The following is a 20,986-nucleotide window of genomic DNA, read 5'->3' on the forward strand; positions in this document are numbered from 1 at the left end:
GCTGGCGGCGGCGTGATTTCCACGGCGTGGGCAACAATTGTCCCACTGTGACGTCACGGCTCTCGAGCCGTTCAATTGGCTGCCCACACGCGCGTGCGGGCTGCGGGCGCCCACGAACGCCGCCGCCGCCGTCTCTCCACAGCAGACGGGCGGTCTCTGCAGGTGGACTGGCTGGCTGGCTGGGTGGGTGCCTGGCTGGCTGGCTGCTGTGGCTGCAGGGCGGGCGTCGTTCCCCATCACCAGCGCGGCGTCGGCAAACAGTTGCGTGCGCAGCTTGTCCTCCCTGGTCTGTCGCGGAGTAATGGCTTTCTTTCTTCTTGAAGTAATCAACTCTGCGGTCGTTCACTAAGTTTCTCAAGTACTTGCGTGCCACTCATCGCTACTTATTACTTCCTCTTGAAACTCACCGGGGGAAATCTCATCACAAAATAACTGAACCTCCTTGTCATTTTTCTCTGCTTCTTCTAACGCATTTCTATTTTTATTGATTTATTTACAAACTCTGAAATTAGTTATCATACAGCTACAGCTTAACAATATAGGCTAAGAGCGTCGATTACCGTGTGTGAAACATAACTCACCTTTTCCAGTTCCAGCAGGTGAAACCGAAGAACCTGGATCGCCTGTACCATCTGAAAAAGGAAAAATAAACAAATATTTTAATAAACTACGAATACTGAAACTCTAGTGCATAGAAACTTTTCTCTTCAGTACTGCATTCGGCAGTAATTATTGTTTTACTGTGAGGTAAGTAAATTCAGAGAGGTTATCGGCAACAGTACCTTACGCTTATTGTAGAGTTACGGAAGTTTCTGCGTCGTAAATCGAACGGCTCAGAGTAAAATGATGCTTTCCGTATATGAACCCTTTAAGTCATATTGTGACTTTGGTTCAACATTAACATGCAAGTCATCCGTTAAAGACGGGTAAGACTTCCACAGATCGGAGTATGGCTACGAAGTGATACTTTTCACGCGAGGTCTGATTTCTCTTATTTTCTTACGATAATAGTTTCTCCCTGTGTAGGTATGTGCTAACAATATTTTTCAGATTCGGTGGAGAATGTTGGTGACTGAAACTTCATTAGCAGATCCTGCCACAACGAAAAACGCCTTTGTTTTAATGACTGACACCGTAATTCATGTATCATATCCATGGCATTCTCCCCTTTATTTCGCAATAATATGAAACGTGCTGCCCATTTTTGAACTTTTTCCCATGTCCTCTGTCAATATTATTTGATGTGGATTCCATACCACGCAGCAGTACTCCAGAAGAGGACAGAAAATCTTAGTACAGGCGTACCATAGAGCACACATGTTCTACCTGCTGAGTGTTTTGCCAATAAATCACAGCCTCTGGTTCGGTTTTCCAACAACATTATCTAAGTGGTCGATCCAATTTAGGTTATTCGTTATTGTAATCCCTCGGTATTTGGTTGAATTCACGCCCTTTAGATAGGTTGGTTTATCACGCAACCGAACCTGACGTGATCGGTAATCTAATCAAACACCTTCGAGAAACAAATCAGTAATCATGTTACTATCCCGACATAGGTTCAAGTGGCTCTGATCCACTATGGGACTCAACTTCTGAGGTCATTAGTCCCCTAGAACTTAGAACTAGTTAAACCTAACTAACCTAAGGACATCACACACATCCATGGTCGAGCAAGGATTCGAACCTGCGACCGTAGCGGTTTCGCGATTCCAGACTGCAGCGCCTAGAACCGCACGGCCACTTCGGCCGGCCCCGACAGAGGTAATGTGAAACAGCTTGTGTTCCATCTATTTAGTCGTGGCCAAAGGCTGTGATGGTGTTCACTTGTTCCGGAAACACTCCTCTTCAAGAGTATGCTCGTATCTTCTCTGCACAAGCTCCGCATTACAGTAATTAGAATGGTGCGCGAGAGTTAGGTATGTCAGCGCTCGAGAGTGCTCCGTGGCAGAATTAAGTAACTACAGTCTCGCGCAGAATACGTCAGTTACGGCGCTCGCATATTTGTGCAGTCTGGAATGGCTCCGCAGGCGGCGATTGCGGAGACATTTGTACTTGGCTAACGAGCTGCGGCGGCTGCGACCTCGCATGAAGATATCGCGAGGCACCTCCAGCGGCCACCTGTCACGTCAATGAGTACGAGCGACGTGTGTCGGAACGCAAACGAGTTCTGCGCTCAGTTCTTTCTAGCCGTGGCTGTCGCGGATAACATCTGAAAGGCGCAGGCGGGACGCCTTGTACAGCTCGCATGTGGCCAGTGCGCGCCGAGGTCATTAGCTATTCGCATTACACAAGCGCGGAAGGTCGCCGCAGCGTTTACGTACACGGCGGGTGCAGTCAGCGCGACGCGATCGTCTCCACACAGACAGTGGCAGACGCTGAGAGACCACGGAAAGCAAAGCACCAGCGGCGGGCGACGCAAAGCAGTCTGCCAGCAGTACACCGCGTTTAGGGGAAATGACGACTGACCACGTCACAGATATCGTCTCTGATGAATACAGACCTCAATGAATACGATAGTACACGTTTCACACGATCTTTATATCTGCTGTTTATACAGCCTGACAATTTTTGAACTATACGAAATCAAAACGTCATAACTTCTGAACGGTTTGCGTTAGGATATTCAAACTTCACGGTTGGCCGCTGGGAATGACGGGAATTAGTGTCCGCATTTGGATTGATTCGTCAATAAGCGAAATTGGCGCCATTTGGGGGACTGGGAATATGCATTTCGCGATCGAGCAGTCTCTTCACCCTCAACGGATGAATGTAAGGTGTGCAATGACCCGTCACCAAATAATCGGTGCGATATTCCTTGATGATACGGTGACTACCGAGCGGCACGTGAAGGTTCTGAAAGACGATTTCATCCCCATTGTCCAAAGTGGCCCCGTTTTCTACAAGAGGGAGCTCGACCCCATCGAAGCAGCAGAGTGATGTCCCGGGGGCGCACTCTGGACACCGCACTCTGGCTCTGTGGTACCCTGAGGCTACTAGTATGGGCCTCCATTGGCAGCCATATTCTCCCGATCTGACCACATACGGCGCCTTTGTGTGGGGGCTATATTAAAGAGGGTAACGGCCTTACCGCAGTGGATACACCGGTTCCCGTAAGATCACCGAAGTTAAGCGTTGTCGGGCGTGGTCGGCACTTGGATGGGTGACCATCCAGGCCGCCGTGCGCTGTTGCCATTTTTCGGGGTACACTCAGCCTCGTGATGCCAATTGAGGAGCTATTCGACCGAATAGTAGCGGCTTCGGTCAAGAATACCACCATAACGACCGGGATAGTGGTGTGCTGACCCCACGCCCCTCCTATCCGCATCCTCCACTGGGGATGACACGGCGGTCGGATGGTATAGGTAGGGCACTCGTGGTGTGCAGACGGAGCACTTTTTTATATTAAAGACATAGTGTACAGCAACAGCCCCAAGACCATTTCTGAGCTGAAAACAGCCATTCAGAAGGTTATCGACAGCATCGATGTTCACACTTTTCAGCGGTTCACGCAGAATTTCGCTAATTCGCTGCGTCACATCACCGCCAATAATGGCAGGCGTATCGAACGTGTCATAACCTAAATTCGAATATCGGTAGTGATGTTTACATGTTGAATAAAATATGTGCACGCAGTAGTTAGTAACTAATCTTCGTTTGTTTTTTCATAGAGTTCAATAATTGCCAACCTATATGTGCAGTATTGAAAGCTGACTGTTACATTTTCAACTTCCATTATTTTATTTATTACTTTCACTATTCAACATTTTCTTGTATTAGTTGCGACAAGTATGTAAATCAGTACCTAGTTTATCGATTGTGAACCACGTAAGTTATCTCTGGGTGAGTCAGTGAGGTGTTCAGGAAGCATTCGTGGAATTCCGGCTGAGCTGGCCTATCACGCCACAGCCCGCCTCACTTGGAGTGCTGTGTCGCAAGTTTGGATGAGCTGTGAGTGTCCTGGCGTGCTATGAGTAAGACTTGTTACGCCGTTTGATGATGAGGCTTGCAGTTTGCTGTAGAGCGCGTTGTTAAGAGGTAGTTTGGCTGTCTGCAAGAAGGGCACTCTTGCAACACGATTTTGTTTTTCATTCACAGCGAACGTATGGCTCATGCATAATTGATTTCTCGATGCTTACTGAAAGTTTCATGTCTTGGACGCCTGTTTCACTTGTGAAGATCCAGTCTTTGCGAGGAGATTGTGTTTCGAGGCTCGGTACAGAATCTGCTGTTAATTCATAAGAATGGTAGAACAGTTAATTTCGCCACTCTCCTCGTCAGTGAACATCTGCAAATGGTTTGCAGTGATCATACTTTGTCCGATTTTCTTATATGGTGGAACTCTCTGTGCCATATGATTTCTGAGAACGAATAGGGCTATTACACGTTCTACTTTGATTTAGTTACTTTTCTGAAGTCAGTTGTGTCAATTTGCATAAGTGTTCTTTCTTGACAGTGACCTTCCTATTGATAAGAGTTTACGCTGACTTGCACTCAGCAGTCAGCATACGATCACTCGAAGTGAAACGCAATACTTGCCTTCGAAATTGGTAAAACCTTACAGATACCTTTCATTAGCTGACATCAAAAATAGCTTCGGCTGCTGTAAATATAGTTCTTCCTGTTATGTGTATGATTTTTCAGATTTAAAGGTAAGTGTAGGTGTTAACGCAGTCGGCAGAGTCGCAGGTATTTATTTTACACAAAGTCAGAGTATTCGGTGCTGTGTATTTGCACTCTATTCTAACAGACTTGGGCAACGTACCTACACCACGGGAGTATTAGCCAATTTGCATTACACGTTTTCATGTGAGATATTTGTTAGTATTACTCGGATTCAGATAAATTCAATTTTCTTTTACTATGCTCATGAGAAAAAAAAAAACGTTGCGCGAAGTCTAGGTGATGTCCTATAACATTTGTGCAGTCTGATCGCGTTACCAGGTTGTTTCGTGGGACTAAATTTTGTATAAACGGGCCTCTTTCTTAATGCAGAGCTCATTCGGACTTACTTTCATGGGTAACCCGTTTTTCAACGCTAGAGGGAACCTTACAATATGTTATCCATTTCACATTTAGGTAACATACAATCACTGGTGAATGCCAAAGAATTCCATGTGTCAGAATTGATTAAAAGCAATACCAGTTCCCTCTCTTGGAAAAACGTTCCCACTTAATCATAGCAGTGGTGGATCAATGCTGCCCCCTTGACAGATTGCTCTCGCTTACTCAGATCGTCTTTCATGTACTGCATGCCCGTAAGACTGTTGTTACTGTTGTTACCTATGTTAAATAATAGTTGCAGCGCAAATTATACATTTTTACCAAATAGTTTGTTTTTACGTAAAGTGCCTTTGAACTTTAAGTAAGCTTCCGTCTTCTCCGTCCTGTGAATAAAATCATTGACACTTTTTTCACTATATCAAGGCATAATCCGAAGCTCAATTTGCAGTTCAGTCCGCTATTTCTATCGACGTTCTCCGGCAAAGTACAACTTTTATCCCCAACCTATTCAATGTTTTGTGACTCTGTAGCAATACATATACGCTGCTAGTTATGCTGGGTCTGAAGGCGTGAGACTTTTTCGTTGTTGATATCTTTGTCGTCAGCAAAAACGAAGTTTTCCAGAAAATGTATACTACAAAGTCACTATTAACAAATAATACGATAAAATGGAAGTCCTAACATACGCGTTTATTATGAATCCCATAACCGGAAGGAGTGCAACACAGTAGGCCCTAGTTAGCTTGTTTGTGCAGTTACGGTACTGATATTATCCTAGGGAGAGAGTGTAGAAATCTTTTATTGCCCAACCGAGAAGATGCAGTGTTTAAGAAACTGGACTCGCATTCACGACTACGACGGTTGTAATCAGCCTCTTGCCATCCTCATTTTCGTTTTCCGTGATTTCCGTAAATCGCTAGAGGCACATGTAGGGCTGGTGCCTACGCAAAGGGCAAGGCCGATTTCCTTACCGACCCGTCCTCCGTCCGAGCTTTTACTCCGTTTCTAATTACTTCATCGTCAACTGGACGTTAAATCCCAGTTTTCCTTAGTCCCTTCCTTCGACCATCTGCTTTTGCGATTGGCTTTCAATATTTAATACAACATTTATTTGTTCTCGGCCAGTTTCGATAGAAAAAAAATGCTGAATTTGTTGTAGGGCATCGTGGAATATCATTACTTCAGCCACTATAGTTACATGAAGTTCCGATAAGTGACCCCACTATACGTAGCCTCTAAAATGAAGGCCACGGAGGTGCTTTCCGAGCAGAGCGCTGTCACTGAGTTCTTTTGGTGCAAGACCAGAGCATTGCAGATATCCATAGGCGCTTGCAGAAGATCTACAGAGACCTGGCAGTGAACAAAAGCACGATGCATCATTGGGTGAGCCGCCTGTCATCATCCCTCCAAGGTCGCACAAACCTGTCCAATCTCCCATCTGCCGTCCGGCCGCACATAGCTGTGACTGCAGCAATATTAGAACTTGCGCTCCCTCTCTCGTTCGAGGTGATCGACGGACCACAATCAAAGACCTCGCTGCTGAATTGGGTGTCTCAGTTGCTGATGTTGACACACCCATCCACCAGTAGGGTTACTCGGAGTTGTGTGCCCGCTGGTTTCCTCGACGCCTAACAGAAGACCATAAAGAGCAGTGAGACCGTTACTTGTACGTACGAGGCTGATCGTGATAATTTTTTTTCGAACATCGTCACAGGGAAGAAACATGTGTTCACCACTTCTAACCGGAAACAAAACGGCTGTCCGAAGGAAACGTTCAAAACCGCACCTTCAGTCGGTAAAGTCATGTCGACGGCCTTCTGGGGCTCTGAATGGGTTATTCAGTGTGATGTCCGCTCTTGTAATGCAACAGTCAACTCTGAAGTGTACTGTGCTACCCTCAGAAATTGAAGAAATGACTTCAGCGTGTTCTTCGCCACAAAAATGTAAATGAACTTCTTTTCCATGACAACGCAAGGCCTTACACAAGTCTGCGTAACCGAAAGGAAAAAAAAAAACTTCATTGGACTGTTCTTCCTCATCCACACTAAAGCCCGTATCTCGCATCTTCCGACTTCTATCAACAAGACGAGGCCAAACAGAGTGGTACCGTCCGGGCATATAGGCCCTCCCAGTAAGGTGGCGTAAGACCGTCGCAATGAACGGAGATTATATTGAAAAATATGCTTTTGTAGCCAAAAGGGGCGGGAATAATATAGTGTATTGGAACCCTGAATAAAACAAATCTGCTTTCAGAAAAAAAAATTGTTGCGTCACCTACTGAACATCCTTCATAGATTTCTTGTTGTTTCTCCGAATCAGGAGAGGCGAATGACTAGATCCCTCCCATCACAAGACCACTGTGAACTTCATCCTTCCGCAGCTGTGTTAGTACACACACACACACACACACACACACACACACACACACACACACACACACACACACACACACACAGAGAGAGAGAGAGAGAGAGAGAGAGAGAGAGAGAGAGAGAGAGAGAGAGAGAGAGAGAGAGAGAGAGACGGACAGACACTTTGGCTCTCTCTAATGCCCTCCCTGTCGCAGAGACCTTTTTGGTTTTTGCTTTCTTCTCAATTCCAGGGTGAGAAGCCGTGCTGACGTAACGCGGACATCAGAAATGTCGCCATCAGACTCGTACTTCCAGTCTACCAGAAAGACAGCGTCCGAAGTAGCGAGGCGGGTGGACGCCAGCTGCCGGCGTGAGAAAGGAAAGCCGGCCGGACAACGCAGGCCGTTAGCCCGGGCAGGCGTCATACGTCTGAAGGCGGCACGGCAGGTCGCTAACGATATGTGCCGGCTCATTAGGGGGACGGACCTAATCATAAAGACGCATCTGTCCGCTAAATTGGACGGGTTCGTTAGCGAGGCAGCGTAGCGTACTGCGTGGGCGACCGCCGCGAATCCCTCACCGCGCCATGCCGCGCCGGCGCGCTATGTAGCTCATTAATGTTACGCTCGCTCGTCTTAAGAGTCGCCCCCACCCGCCACCATTTCTCGATCTCCGCCGCTGTACTAACCGTACACATAAACGGCCCTGCACCGCTGCAGTACGCGCGCTTCCTTCCCACCTGAGCGCCGCCATCAGTCACGGCGCCCTCGCGAGAGAAACACAGCGCTGATAACGGGAGCCTCGTCCTGCCCTTGACAGCTACGTTCGCCTTTTACGGCCGCGCTTTTAAGTAAAAGGGGAAAGGATAAGTGTCGCCGAACACGACCGAATGATTTTTCTGTTCGTCGTTCCGTTCGCTACGATTTAAGAATTGGTTTCGGATTTAGTGCCGCGACGCTCATAAAGGGAATTTATGCCCGAATTTAAGACGGCCGGGCGCCATTCGGGCGCGGCTTTAGCACTAACGCCTTTATCCCACGAGTCGCCGGCGAAACATATTCCCCGACGCGCAGACGCTGCGTCACCGCCGGCAAACGCTCCGCGCCTCGGAGAGCTAATTAGAAACTTTATGCGTGCTAAATACCCTGTTTAGGGTCCGGTTCGACGTTTATGAAATTCGCCATTAGCATTTTAGCGGTTTCCCAGTGCCTTGATGGTGCCACAAACCGGAAGGCCTATAGCATCGGCAGCTACAAACTCAAGCTTCTCCTCAGCTAGATAAGCAACGACCACTTAAGGCAGCCGTAGGTAAGAATAATCGTGTGAACACAGTAAGCAACCGACAGACAGAGACTCACTTTGATATTTTCCTACTTACCTTTAGAAAAACATGTTGCGACGTAGTTATTCTCGGATGTTATAACGGTTTGAAGAAACGTAAAAAATCACACGAAATGTGTGCGGATCGTGATTCGTGCGTTGGCAGCTCAACCGATAAGAGCATTACTAATGATTGGCAATGTTCCCAGTTCAAGCCTCGGTCCACCACACAGTGTATATCTCCCTACAAATTTCGTAAAATGACATTATCTACAGACTTCCAAATCAAATATCACAACAAATAATTAAAACAGAATTATGGGTGAAAAACAACCCTGGCTCGAGGAAGGATGCAGTACGATCCAGAGATTTATTTCCAAGTAGGAGAATTAATTAGATCACCCGCTAAAAATAGAATGTGCGAAAATGATGCAACATGAAGGAATGGTGTTATGTATAACTACAAGGTAGTGGGGCAACAGAGGCATGAGCACAATTTGTTAGTGCAGGTTGCCTTGATTCTGGGGCATACCTATTGTTCCACAGTGACAGTGTTTCCTCAAATCTAGGTGTGGGAAACCTTTGGTAAGCTGTGGGCCTGGTTCACATCCTTACTTAATGTCTCAGATCACCTCATCATTCGATGCAGAAGCAGCGGTCTTAGAGCATGAAGTCAAAAGTATATGTCCGTGACGATGTTTTGGAGTAGCGTGCCAATATGAATAGCATCTCTTTCCCTATACGCCACGACAGCAAATTATGACCCAAAACAAGCGTTTTTGAGAGTACATTTACTTTTTTGTTCACCATATCTTTAGATGTTAAAATTTATTTACACTTCGAGAACATTCTTTCTTTAATTATGGCGTTTTGCAGCAGCTACCTTAAAAACTTTCTTTGCAAAATTCTGCACCGCCTCGCTCTCTTGTCCACGGTTTTGTTCCTTGGGCCGTATTGAAATCAATCGCCGACCTGATTGGTCCGCGAGGGGGTGGTTGACGACTTTTGGAAGGTAAGGAATAGGTTACTGAAACGACTTATTTTCAGACTACGCTGGAAGGCGAAGTCGGTGGAGCTCCTGAAGAACCTCACGAAAAAAGCTATGCTATTTTAATAAATAAGCAAATGAAAATCAGTTGTAGACGGAACGAATCCAAACTGTGTGGTCTCAAATGGGCTCTCGTTTGAATGAGACCGCATCCACCTGAGCCTTCTGGAAATCACACGCATGTGGATATCAGTAGCAATCTTTTCATACAGCGTGTACACTGTGCGGTGCAACTTAAGAACGCTGGTAACTACAATATATGACATTTACCAAGATAATGATCTATTCTGATGAAACCTGTGACGCTGGATGGATACAGTTCTTTTTCGAAAAACAGTCGCGCACCAATAAAGCAGGTCATATAATTTCTCAGTGCGCGAGCATGGTTTCAGTTTCTTCCTCAGAATTTATAAAGCCGCCTCCCCAAGTTTCGTGACGAAAACTGACCAACGACTCCTGCAACTGCGATGTTAACATCAATAAATAGTCCTCATGAAGAGAAAACATTCGGGTAAGTAATTTCATTGTTACACAAAAATTCATCGCTAGTTGCTAGCACAAGTGTAATGACCCAGATACGGCATTCGATATTTGTTTTAAAATACGAAGTGGCATTGTTTCTATTGTAGGAGCGGTGTTATTGTGTAGCACTATAAAGTAAAAGAAATGCCTTATACTAGCCAAGTACTGTACACTGAACAGCTCGTTAATTATCTCGTTCAAGAAATAGCGTTACTTTCCTCATCTGATCACAGAGAATTTGCTCTGCCTTATTTTTTCTCTGCCTCTCTCTCATCAGGATCACATGTGACACAAAGCGTTCTATTTCATAGGTGTACCTCCTAATGATTAGATTACAGTAACCTCATGCTACTATGTCTACCTTCATTAGTTTGATTTTATGCATTTAAAAGATAATGATGTCACTTGATTTTTAACGTTCCGTCGATGTCTCATTGCAAGTGTTATAACTGCGGATGGAAGTAGAATTATTTATAGGTGTGTCGATCGAAAATTTACCGTATTTTTCTGATTTTATCTGCTGAAACTTCAAGGAATATAAAGCAGGATGTTCAGACGGAAAACGTATCTCACATATCAGCCGCTAACACAGCACGCTCAATCCCACATTGCACCTTGGGCGATAGCAGTGAGTGGCTTGTACTCGTGACGACGATTCCATTCACGGCGCAAGTTGTTAGTTTCATTCATAACTTTCCGACCTTTCTTCCTCTCTCTACTGTTCAGAGGTAGCAGCAAACAACAGGCAGAGTGGAAATGATTTCCTCAAATATTGTAACAGCGCGCGACGTCAAACAGCGAGCGACTGTGCAATCTCACGGGTCTTTCACTTCTTTTAACGCAGATTTAAATATTGACAGAGCGCCGCCTCCGCGCAGCCTCGCCTCTTTTTTCAACCTTTCTCCCTGACGAGGCCGGAGCCGAGGAATGCTGGCCGGCACTTGTTTATAGGCAGCAGGCACAGTAGTGGCGGCGAGCGCTAAGTGGAGCAGCGGTGCTCCGGGAACAATTTTACATGAGAATCGGGCGCGTGTTTGCGCGCAGCGCGTGATGCGGCAAACAGCAGCGGGAGCGCCCAGGGCCAACACGGCGGGTTTACCAAGCACCGCCTGCGTAACTGGAGACTCCGCGTCCAGGTGACGCCGAGGCTCCCCCCGTCTACCAGCTAGCCCAAAGCCGTGCCTTCGGTGGAGTCACTTTCAGCACCTGCTAAAACCACTTACTACGTTTCTCCGGTTCAAAATGAATGTTGCAGTTTCATTTTGGGCTAAATACGTCATGATATTTCATGAAAATTACTCGTAAATTGAAACTGTTTGCCGGCGGCCTTCAATCCTCGACCTTACCATTCGGGGTAATGCTGTTTGTGGCATTTTACAGCGATCGCGGTGCCTCTCCAAAGTCGGCTAAGCGAGTTGATACCACAGAAATTAGCGAGAGCTCGCTGTAGTCCGCAACGACGTATGGGAGCCGTCCCTGGAGATAACACAAGCGAATCTCCCCATCGCATCCCCACCATCTTAGTCGTAAGAGGGTCCACTGGATAGCCGGTCAAAAACTGTACACACATCAAGCACGAAAACAGGAAGAAGGTGTGCCGAACTGTGAAAAAAAAAAAAATAGAAACATTGAACGGTCCAAGTTCAGGATATGCAGCATCGTGCTGAGTTCTGAACCTACGCTGTCGTCGTTGTGTGGTCCCGGTGTTGAACTGCGAAGGCCGAGATCGCGTTGAAATCCCGCTCGCGCCCAATTTCCTTTGTAAAATCCTTTACTGATAGTTGAAATAAGAAATAGCACGAGTGAAATTTGTAGGTACATATGAAAGCCAATATGGAGCAGTGGTGACATTTATATTCTCGTGCACCATTCGTGATACAAATCATTCCGTGTCGGGAGGAGGTTCTAGGCGCTCCAGTCCGGAACCGCTCTGCTGCTACCGTCGCCGGTTCGAATCCTGCCTCGGGCATGGATGTGTGTGATGTCCTTAGGTTAGTAAAGTTTAAGTAGTTCTAAGTCTAGGAGACTGATGACCTCAGATGTTAAGTCCCATAGTGCTCAGAGCCACTTGAACCATTTTTTTGTCGGGATGTGGACATAGATACAATACAACCAAAAATAATACGTAAGTTCTATTCTAAATTTTCGAATGCACTTTTAAGATGGTATGTTGGAGAAAGTTCCTTACTTTGTGTGAAGAGGGGGCCCTTGCGAGTGGAGATAATTCGGCGGATCCTATCTAGCGTTCTGAAAAAGTCGTTTCTATAAGTTTGTAATTACGATCTTTTCTGACCTACCATGTGATGGGGAGACCTCGTCAGTCGAACCGGTCCAGGCATCGTCCCCTACGAAGGAAATGACAGTCCTGATATTAAGCGCCAACGACGATTGGGCAGCACAGATCAGAGAGGAATGCAGGGGCGTAATCGGTACAGCGGGGACGTGTGACGAATGCTACAACGTATGGTTCGCCATCGGCAGCCATCTGCTCGCTGTCCCTGGGTGCGCCCGTACACAGCGAAGCGATACTCGGTGTCCCGGCTGGGTGGCAGCCTGTAGCTGGCGGGAGCGACGCGGCTTATCTGCGTGAAGCTGCACCGGATCGGGAATTGGGGTCGGTGTAGCAGGCTTGGAGAAACACCACCACAGCAGAGCACGGGGCGAGGCGGGAGGCGGGAGCAGCAAGCGTGGCTGGTGGCTGCTGGCTGCGAGCAGCGCAGCCGCTCCAGCACAAACACGGTGTGTCAACAGATTTAAGAGGCTGCGACACGGCGTTATCGCGGCGCGTACACGCGCGCCAATACCGCCGCCGGCGCCGCCGCCTCCGACGCCCTCACCGCCCCCGCCACAGCTGCTGCGCCCAGATAAATAGTCGCCCACCCCCGGCACCACCAACTTGCGCCGATCTACCGGCTCAGAGTGCGGAACTGGCCTGGCTCCCCCTGGACGGTCCAGGTGTTTACGCGCCGTCCACTGGCGCTTTCTTGGCGCGGGATTTTTCAGTCTTACTGATGCATAGGGTGCTCTATTACTGCAGAAGGAGATAAAAGAAAGTGAAACTATAGGGTGAAAATTAATAAAATGTACAAACTGCAGGGACGGAAACCTGACTGAAAAATGGAGGAAAAAAGATTCTATGAACATATGTCCGGAAGCGCATCGCTGCCACGTTAGGCGGCGCTGACGAATGATAGTTCCCCTGAACTCGTGCGTGCGGTCCTTGCAGGCTGTGTGGTTGACGCAGCGTACTATAAGCAGCAGAATGGTCCGGTAATCATGTTGAGAACAAGCCGAGATGGTGTTCGTGTACGGTCAAGCCGGACGGAGTGGCCCAGCGGTTCTAGGCGCTACAGTCTGGAACCGCGCAACCATTACGGTCGAAGGTTCGAATCCAGCTTCGGACATGGATGTGTGTGATGTCCGTAGGTTATTTAGGTTTAAGTAGTTCTAAGTTCTTGGGGACTGATGACCTCAGAAGTTAAGTTCCATAGTGCTCAGAGCCATTTGAACCATTTTTGTACGGCCACGCAGATGGAACGGTCAAGAGGCAACAAGGCTACACCAAAGCAAGTACCTTTACAAACACCAACCACATCACACAACATTTCAAGTCCTGTTTGGAGTTTGTGTGATCAAAACCCTTTCAGACAGAGGACTGTGCCGAGAGGCGGCAGACTGTGGCTACACCTGATACAGCATCAGGTTGTACAGGATATCGAGATGAACCATAGTGCAAGTTCCCAGGAGTGGTGTACGCCGAAGTACGACTGTGTGTATCCTGCATGACAGCCGCTACTATCCCTATCCCCTGCAACGAGTGCACGAGTTATCAGCAGCAGTTTTCCCTCTATTGGAAGAATTTCGTCGTAGGTGTTTGCACCCGACCAGCGCAAGTAACTGAAAATGCATCGTTGCATTTCTGTTATTAGTTCCCTTTACCGACTAAGCAATCTTTACCAGAAATGGCATTAAATGGTTCAAATGGCTCTGAGCACTTTGGGCCTTAACATCTGAGGCCATCAGTCCCCTAGAACTGGGAACTACTTTAATCTAACTAACCTAAGGACAACATACACATCCATGCCAGAGACAGAATTCGTACCTGCAACCGTAGCGGCCGCGCGGTTCCAGACTGTAGCGCCAAGAACCGCTCGGTCACAGCGGCTGGTCATTAAAAAGTCACTACCGGTTTCGCATCTATAAAGATGCAACTCACGTGATCTTTACAAGAAATTAAAACATTACAGATTCACAATTGCTTGAATACCAAACCGAGTAAATCATAATTACATTATTACTTTCTAAAGAACTGTCAGAGACCGTGGGTCCCTTGTACCACAATACTCAGAAGCTATCCCTGACAATCTCTGAAAGTTAGTTTTCTGGTCCACTCTGTATACAGGGTGTTACTGGTGTAAGTGCAGATAATACGATCATTGGAACCTTAATAGCTACCCAGTAGTGTGTTAGTTGTTTTTTCTCCGCATCTAACAGACTTCCACCAAACACGTAACGTAATTTACTGCCTGATGCACGGTCGTAACTGCACTTACGCTTATTAATATAGACTAACCGTTTTGCATTCACGCGTCAAACTTCAACACCTGACCTACTGTCGATGGGAAAATAAGCATTAATGACTGTCTTGCCATAAGCACTTGGAGGTACTAACCAGCCTAAAAACATACTACTCCCAATAGCTATTGGGAGTGTTGTTGGTCTGCAAATCAAGAGATTACTGATGTAATGTTGCTCAGCACACTATCCTCAATCGCCAATAAAACCGCACTTCTGGGACTCGGTGAATACAGAAGACTTCCGAGTATAATACCGAGAAAGGCCAACGACTTATCTGCACAATGTCTTTGTCGAAAAATGTGCATTCCGAAAAGACGCCATACAGCCATCGCCTGCACACCTGAAACAATCTAAATTGCACCAAGACTTACTGCCTGTGGGCAACAGAAGTGACTTTTCGCGCCCTTGTGGTTGCGTTGCGAAGCTCCACGCTGTAAATCGCGGTAACCTATCACGAAGGCGAGAGAGACCAGGTGTCACGACTGTTCTGCTTGCATTGTTTATCCCAGGTAGCTCAGGCGGCGGAGCGTTGCAACACGCAGTACCTGAGGAGTGGTCCCGATCTGTATTCATCACGTCAATTGCTCTCAGCAAGACAGTAGTCAGCTGCCAATCACCGTCCAGCTCGTCTTAACGAGCCGATGAGTGTACGCGATTGGGGAGGCGCTCTGTGTAATCGTGGGATTTACACAACCGTCAGCGCACTGTGAAAGGGGTCACGTTTTCTTTCGTACACAAAGTCCTGTAATTTACGGAACTAGTTCATGTGCAATGGTGTTTTCAGTGTTTGGTTTCAGAGGTGTGGATGCCCATACCGCTTTCCTGTAGCCCCCTTTCTTAATTATTTTCTTTTTTTTTATCTACTTTTGATAGACCATATCGATGTGGCAAAGCTTCTTAAGAAGTGTCAATATGACACTTATCGAACGTTCTATGCCTGATCAGCACGTAGACACAGAAATTGTGATTACTACCAATGACTGAACTAAACTAAAACATTTCAATGGTTTTTTGGTTTCTTTTTAGATTAAAGAGGAAGGAGTTTGGAATGGCTGAATATATGTTTTTAATACTGAACGATTTATGTATTTCGTAAATATGTATTTTATGAAATTTTCTGTGGAGATCGTCAACTGAAAAAGCTGCCAGCTTGATGTAAGCCGTTCAAGTTTTACTGCACCCGAAAATCAAAGATCTGCATGTCACTGAGACATTAACGCATGTTACAGGAATGATGTGGGAGGAAATCTCGTTTAGCCCGTTGGTTCCGATAACTTCTTGGCGGCCTATGGTTGCATATTCATCATCATATATGAGAAAAGGTTTACGTCTACACCCAGAACAAAATATTGTGACCCAAAGATATCAGCATCCTGAAAATATTTGCAAAGTTTAGGTACAGAAAGTTAGCTTTTATACTGAGGTGTCCATATCACCAAACCAACTAATTCTCCTAGAAAGCGATTAAGGAATTAATTATTTTGAAGGTCGGGCAAATGCTGCCAAAATTCCACATGGTCAATAAAATCTTCCTCACTGGCTGTTAAAAAACTTTTATTACAAGGTCACTACCAGTTTCGCATCAATAGACATGCATCGTTAGATGTACAAAAAGTTAAAACATTACAGAACTACAATGGCTTGAGAATGGATGTGTACTATCACCGTATCAATGAGAGCTGTGTGCTCATGTGTCTGACGTCCTGGCTTACTATGGAACAGGACCGCCGTTAAAATACTTTTTTTTTGTCCAAACTAACTAGCCACAGGAGACCATGGCTATCTTATACCAAACTATTCAAAAGGTATCCCTAAACAACCCCTGAAAGTTCTGGTTCACCCTATATATTCCAGGGATAGGACGAAAAATCATTCCATCCCTAACTGCTCTTTATTAAAGCTTCATTTTCCACATAACAGAAGTCAGCTATTAGCCTAAAAGGGTCCTGTAAGGAAGACTGTGTTTCAGGCGTCTTTAGGCTGTATTGGAGCTTCTTTGAGTGCTGTTTTGCAAATAATAGCTGATAAATCCACTTAGAAATGGCAGCCGGCCAAACACAGGATTAGACATCTGTTGGTGGTAGAACGGATGCTCTTACAAATATGAGACACTACTGCTATACGTGAGACATTTTAGAAGTGCAGTAGATCTAGACTTCCTCTCCGTCGAAATTAATGGCCGCCACCATCAAGCTACTACAGTGGATGAAAATGCAGCAAGTGCAAAAACGTACGCAGGGACTAGATTTACCTGAATCTTATAGAGCGTGTCTACAATGCACTAAATATAAGAACTGAAGCCTACTGAATTATCCAAAAATATTCAGATTTCTGCAGAACTATTTTCCGGGAAATAGACCAACTGCCAGTAGAGGTATAGGAACATTTAATGTAGAGCGTGTTGATATCGGTAATGTGTGACAATTAAGGTTAACTGTGTCCTACATCAACTATTTAGTTTCTGTGGAAGGAATAGTCCTGTTTCATTACCTTCTTAAAATTTGTATTATCGGTTCCATGTCGTGTTTATCTAAGCAGTTTTGGGCTGTTAAATTGTCAACATCATGTGTTTAAGCCTTATCCTGTTATTAAGCCTTTATGATATTCTGCTCGGTAAATATGCTCTCACTTTTCGACAACATTAAAATTTTGGATACTAGCATAGATAATAGCAGCGCAGATATAAAAGAACAGCCCGTAACAGCCACTAATCAACTAGCGAAGGAGAAGAAGTTTCTATTTGCGTTCTAAGAGTGTCACAAACGTAGCACTTGGTTGCTGCATATCAAGCTGGGCAGGTATTTGTGTGCTCGGACCGCTGCTGAACAAACGGAAGTTAACAATCGAAGACACGCTGCTATCAAATACAAGCTCGGGCAAACACAGGTCGGGCTGGTCCCGCCCCGGCAAGCCTATCTCGGGCAAACATGGCCGTTGCCCAGGCACACGGCATGGATTGCTGACAAGTAGTGGGACATCGCCTCAAACATAGGATCAAACACAGCCCCAAGCACGTCAGTCCTCAACAGCTGCTTGGCCTAATCAACATAAAACTCATTTAGCACAACCGTTGTCTTTGAGGTCTTTGCTATGACAATCAGACGAGGACTTCCGAGAACTTACTCTGAAGCAGATGAGAACTGCACAAACTATTTAAGACATAATGGACACGAGCCGTCGAGTATTCCGGAGGATTGTTTAAAAAGTCACTTGAAATCAGCAGAAGGAATCAGTCGTGAGTTCCAAAGCGCTACAAATGCACAGGTAGCACAATCACTGCGCACTGAGAGCTAAAAAGAATGGGATGCTATGGTAGATCGGTTCCTCATAAGAGTCGGTGCTAAGCGACCCTTGAAGCAGACAGTGGATAATTCGGAAAGAGCAATCAGCTGGAAGGTAGGGAGTTACGCAAACGCTTGGAGAACTTACCTAACATCTGTATAGTCAACAATGAAGTGTGGATGAGGAAGTGCTATGATATGGGGCGTTTTTCGTGGTTACGGTGTAGTCCCCTTAAGGCACTTAAGAAAACGCTGCATGCAAGGCACGAACACATTGTGCACTGTGTACTCGTTCAGTATTCGAACATTTGGGAGATGTTGACTGATTGTATTAGCATGATAAGGCATCCTGACATACAACAGCATCTGTGAGGCGATGGTCTGTATATAATATCTGTGCTGAAACAGAGTGGTGTGCCCACAGCCCCGACTTTAACTCAGCGGAAAACCTTTGGGACGAGTTAGAACGTCGAATTCACTCTCGAACCCAGCGTCGGACATCACTATTTCTCTGGCGTCGGCTCTTGAGTCATGAACATACCTCACTCGAAGTGTTTCCAACAGAGCTCAAGCTCTCACAAATGCTAACTGCGAGCACACTCCGTATTAAAGTCCACTAATAGGTGTGGAAATACTTTTGATCATAGAGTGTACTTCCAAAGGGGAATTCCTTGCACCTCTAACTGGTCGCCTGCATCTGGATGAGAAGTACCGGGTCCTATAATTTGTCACAATTTCGAACGGGCTGCCTCGCCAAAATGTATAGGAAGTCTAGAAAAAATCTGTAAGAAGCAGAAGACGTGGCAAACCTAAGTCGCTCTTCAGTTGGCATAAGCCAGTTTAATGTACCATGCTACCAAATGCTTTCTAGCGCAGCAAAGCTAGTTTGACAGACTCTGGCCCCATATTTAGTAATTTCTAAGCTATTTTTGCGAAAGGTTTCAATAACAGATGTAGATTATATCAGCGTTAAGCTTATTTCTCTAATTTTCACAAGCATTAAAGAAAGGTACATAGCAGTCAGTGACGAGAAAAATATAGAAAAGAAACGAATATTGGCGATACTGAAAATATATTCGCTTTCTGTAATTGCGATAAACTACTACCTTTAACCTTTTTTAAATTCTGTAAATTTTCACTTTACAGCGGGCAATTTGTTTAGTAAGTTTTTTGGCTCCTTTGTAGCGCATAGGCTGTCACGATCGAGAGACACAGAGAGACTAGGAGGGTGGAGGGCAGTATGGCAGGCAACAACAAACATATGCATCAACACTACATGAAGTATATTCCAATGCATACTCGTAGAAATTGCTTGCAGGTTCAGTGAAGCGCTGCATCGCGAAAAGTGCTCTCGTATCTCCACCGCTCAGAAGCGACATGAGCGGAAGATTACAAGAGACGGGCCACTCTATCACGAGCGTTGGCACGTGTTTGTTTTCCTGCTAAAAACTTGGAGAGACAGATGCTTGTTTCCTGCTCACAATACTATTCTCAGCCGAGTGTATGTTTTCTATGTAAAGAGCGGCACGCACGAGTTTCCGATGCAGTAAAATAAACGCCGCTCAGCCCGTCGGCCCCTCCGAGAAGCGTGCGTTACGCCTTCACAGACGGTTACAGGGCTGCAACAAATCGGGGCGAAATTGCTACGCTTATTGCTGAACGTTTTGTCCATGGACATTTCACTTTCACCCGTGTTATCGACACGGAAAGTCAGTTACAATACTGCCGCTAGTGTCCAGAAGAGGCCTAGTATATCAGTCGAGCAAAAAAGGTGAGCAGCAGAGGAAATTTCTTAAGTGTCACCGCACCCAAAATAAATCAACCGCAGTTAGTTTCCATTCTTGTTTCATATATTGCAGACTCTTTTATACAAGGAATTTTCGATCCTGCTGATCTTTTCGGTGTGTTCCTCTTTCCAGGGGGGCAATTAGTTACAGTATAAATGAAAACAAAAATTATGTAATGCTTAACACAATCTGTATCTAGGCATTTATTGAACAAATCACATAGGACTGTGTCCAACGACAATGTTCTTTTGTCGCTATCTATGCGTTTCCTTTGGCGTATGTAAGCTAATATTACGTGGTTTAGCTGGATCCTTGGTTCAAATGGATCTATGCACTATGGGACTTAACATCTGAGGTCATCAGTACCCTAGACTTAGAACGACTTAAACCTAACTAACCTAAGGACATCACACACATCCATGCCCCAGGCAGGATTCGAACTTGCGACCGTAGCAGTCGCGCGGCTCCGGACTGAGCGCCTAGAACCGCGAGACCACCGCGGCCGGCACAACACACAACATTAGTAGTGTACGGAGAAGTTGAGAATTTGTGCCTGACGGGAGGTGTGCTAGGGTAGTGCGTACATTTGCAATGACTACTGTGTCCAGATGGCTTAGTGTTCAGAGCGTCTGACCAATAAGAAGCATACCCGGGTTCGAATCCTCGCCAAACAATCTTCAGCTTTCTCCGTTGATTTCAATCAATAGCCGCTCGCAGCTAATGTCTAATTTCTTTGCATCTGCATTTATGTTCAAGCATGGATTTATGTTCAAGGGTGGATTTGAGTCCAGTCCCTGTACTGGAGAGCAAGGCGACTGGAAAGGACGCGCACGATCCGGTTGCGTAGGAGTTGGCAATGGTGTGTGTGGAGCGCGAAGTGGCGCGGCGCGCTGTGACAGGCGGCGAGACGTGGCTGATCGGCCGGCGTGGGCGGATGACGGCCTCAAGTGGCGGCTGCGGCCACAAAGCGCTTAGCGCCTTCTCCGCCAATTGATGGCCGCGCCGCGCGCCGCCGCTGGCGCTCCTCCGAGGCGCGGGCTCCAGGTGACCGCCGCCGCAACACCACTTCGCCCGTCTGGCCCACCAACGCCAGACATG

At 46.2% G+C, this 20,986-nt stretch overlaps 1 protein-coding gene and 1 pseudogene across 8 annotated transcripts in view; one reads left to right on the forward strand and one right to left on the reverse strand.

Annotated features, from left to right (window-relative positions):
• Window positions 1–20,986, reverse strand: part of LOC126268084 (homeobox protein homothorax) — an 887,891-nt gene that overhangs the window by 728,926 nt on the left and 137,979 nt on the right. For all 8 annotated transcript variants that reach the window (XM_049973577.1, XM_049973578.1, XM_049973574.1 and 5 more), the window contains exon 5: window positions 582–632. In XM_049973577.1, coding sequence (XP_049829534.1) covers window positions 582–632 — 51 coding nt within the window. The remainder of the gene's footprint in view (window positions 1–581; window positions 633–20,986) is intronic.
• On the forward strand, window positions 3,075–3,192 carry LOC126268261 (5S ribosomal RNA; annotated as a pseudogene).

The sequence above is a fragment of the Schistocerca gregaria genome, chromosome 4, assembly GCF_023897955.1.
Source record: "Schistocerca gregaria isolate iqSchGreg1 chromosome 4, iqSchGreg1.2, whole genome shotgun sequence".
NCBI lineage: Eukaryota > Metazoa > Arthropoda > Insecta > Orthoptera > Acrididae > Schistocerca > Schistocerca gregaria.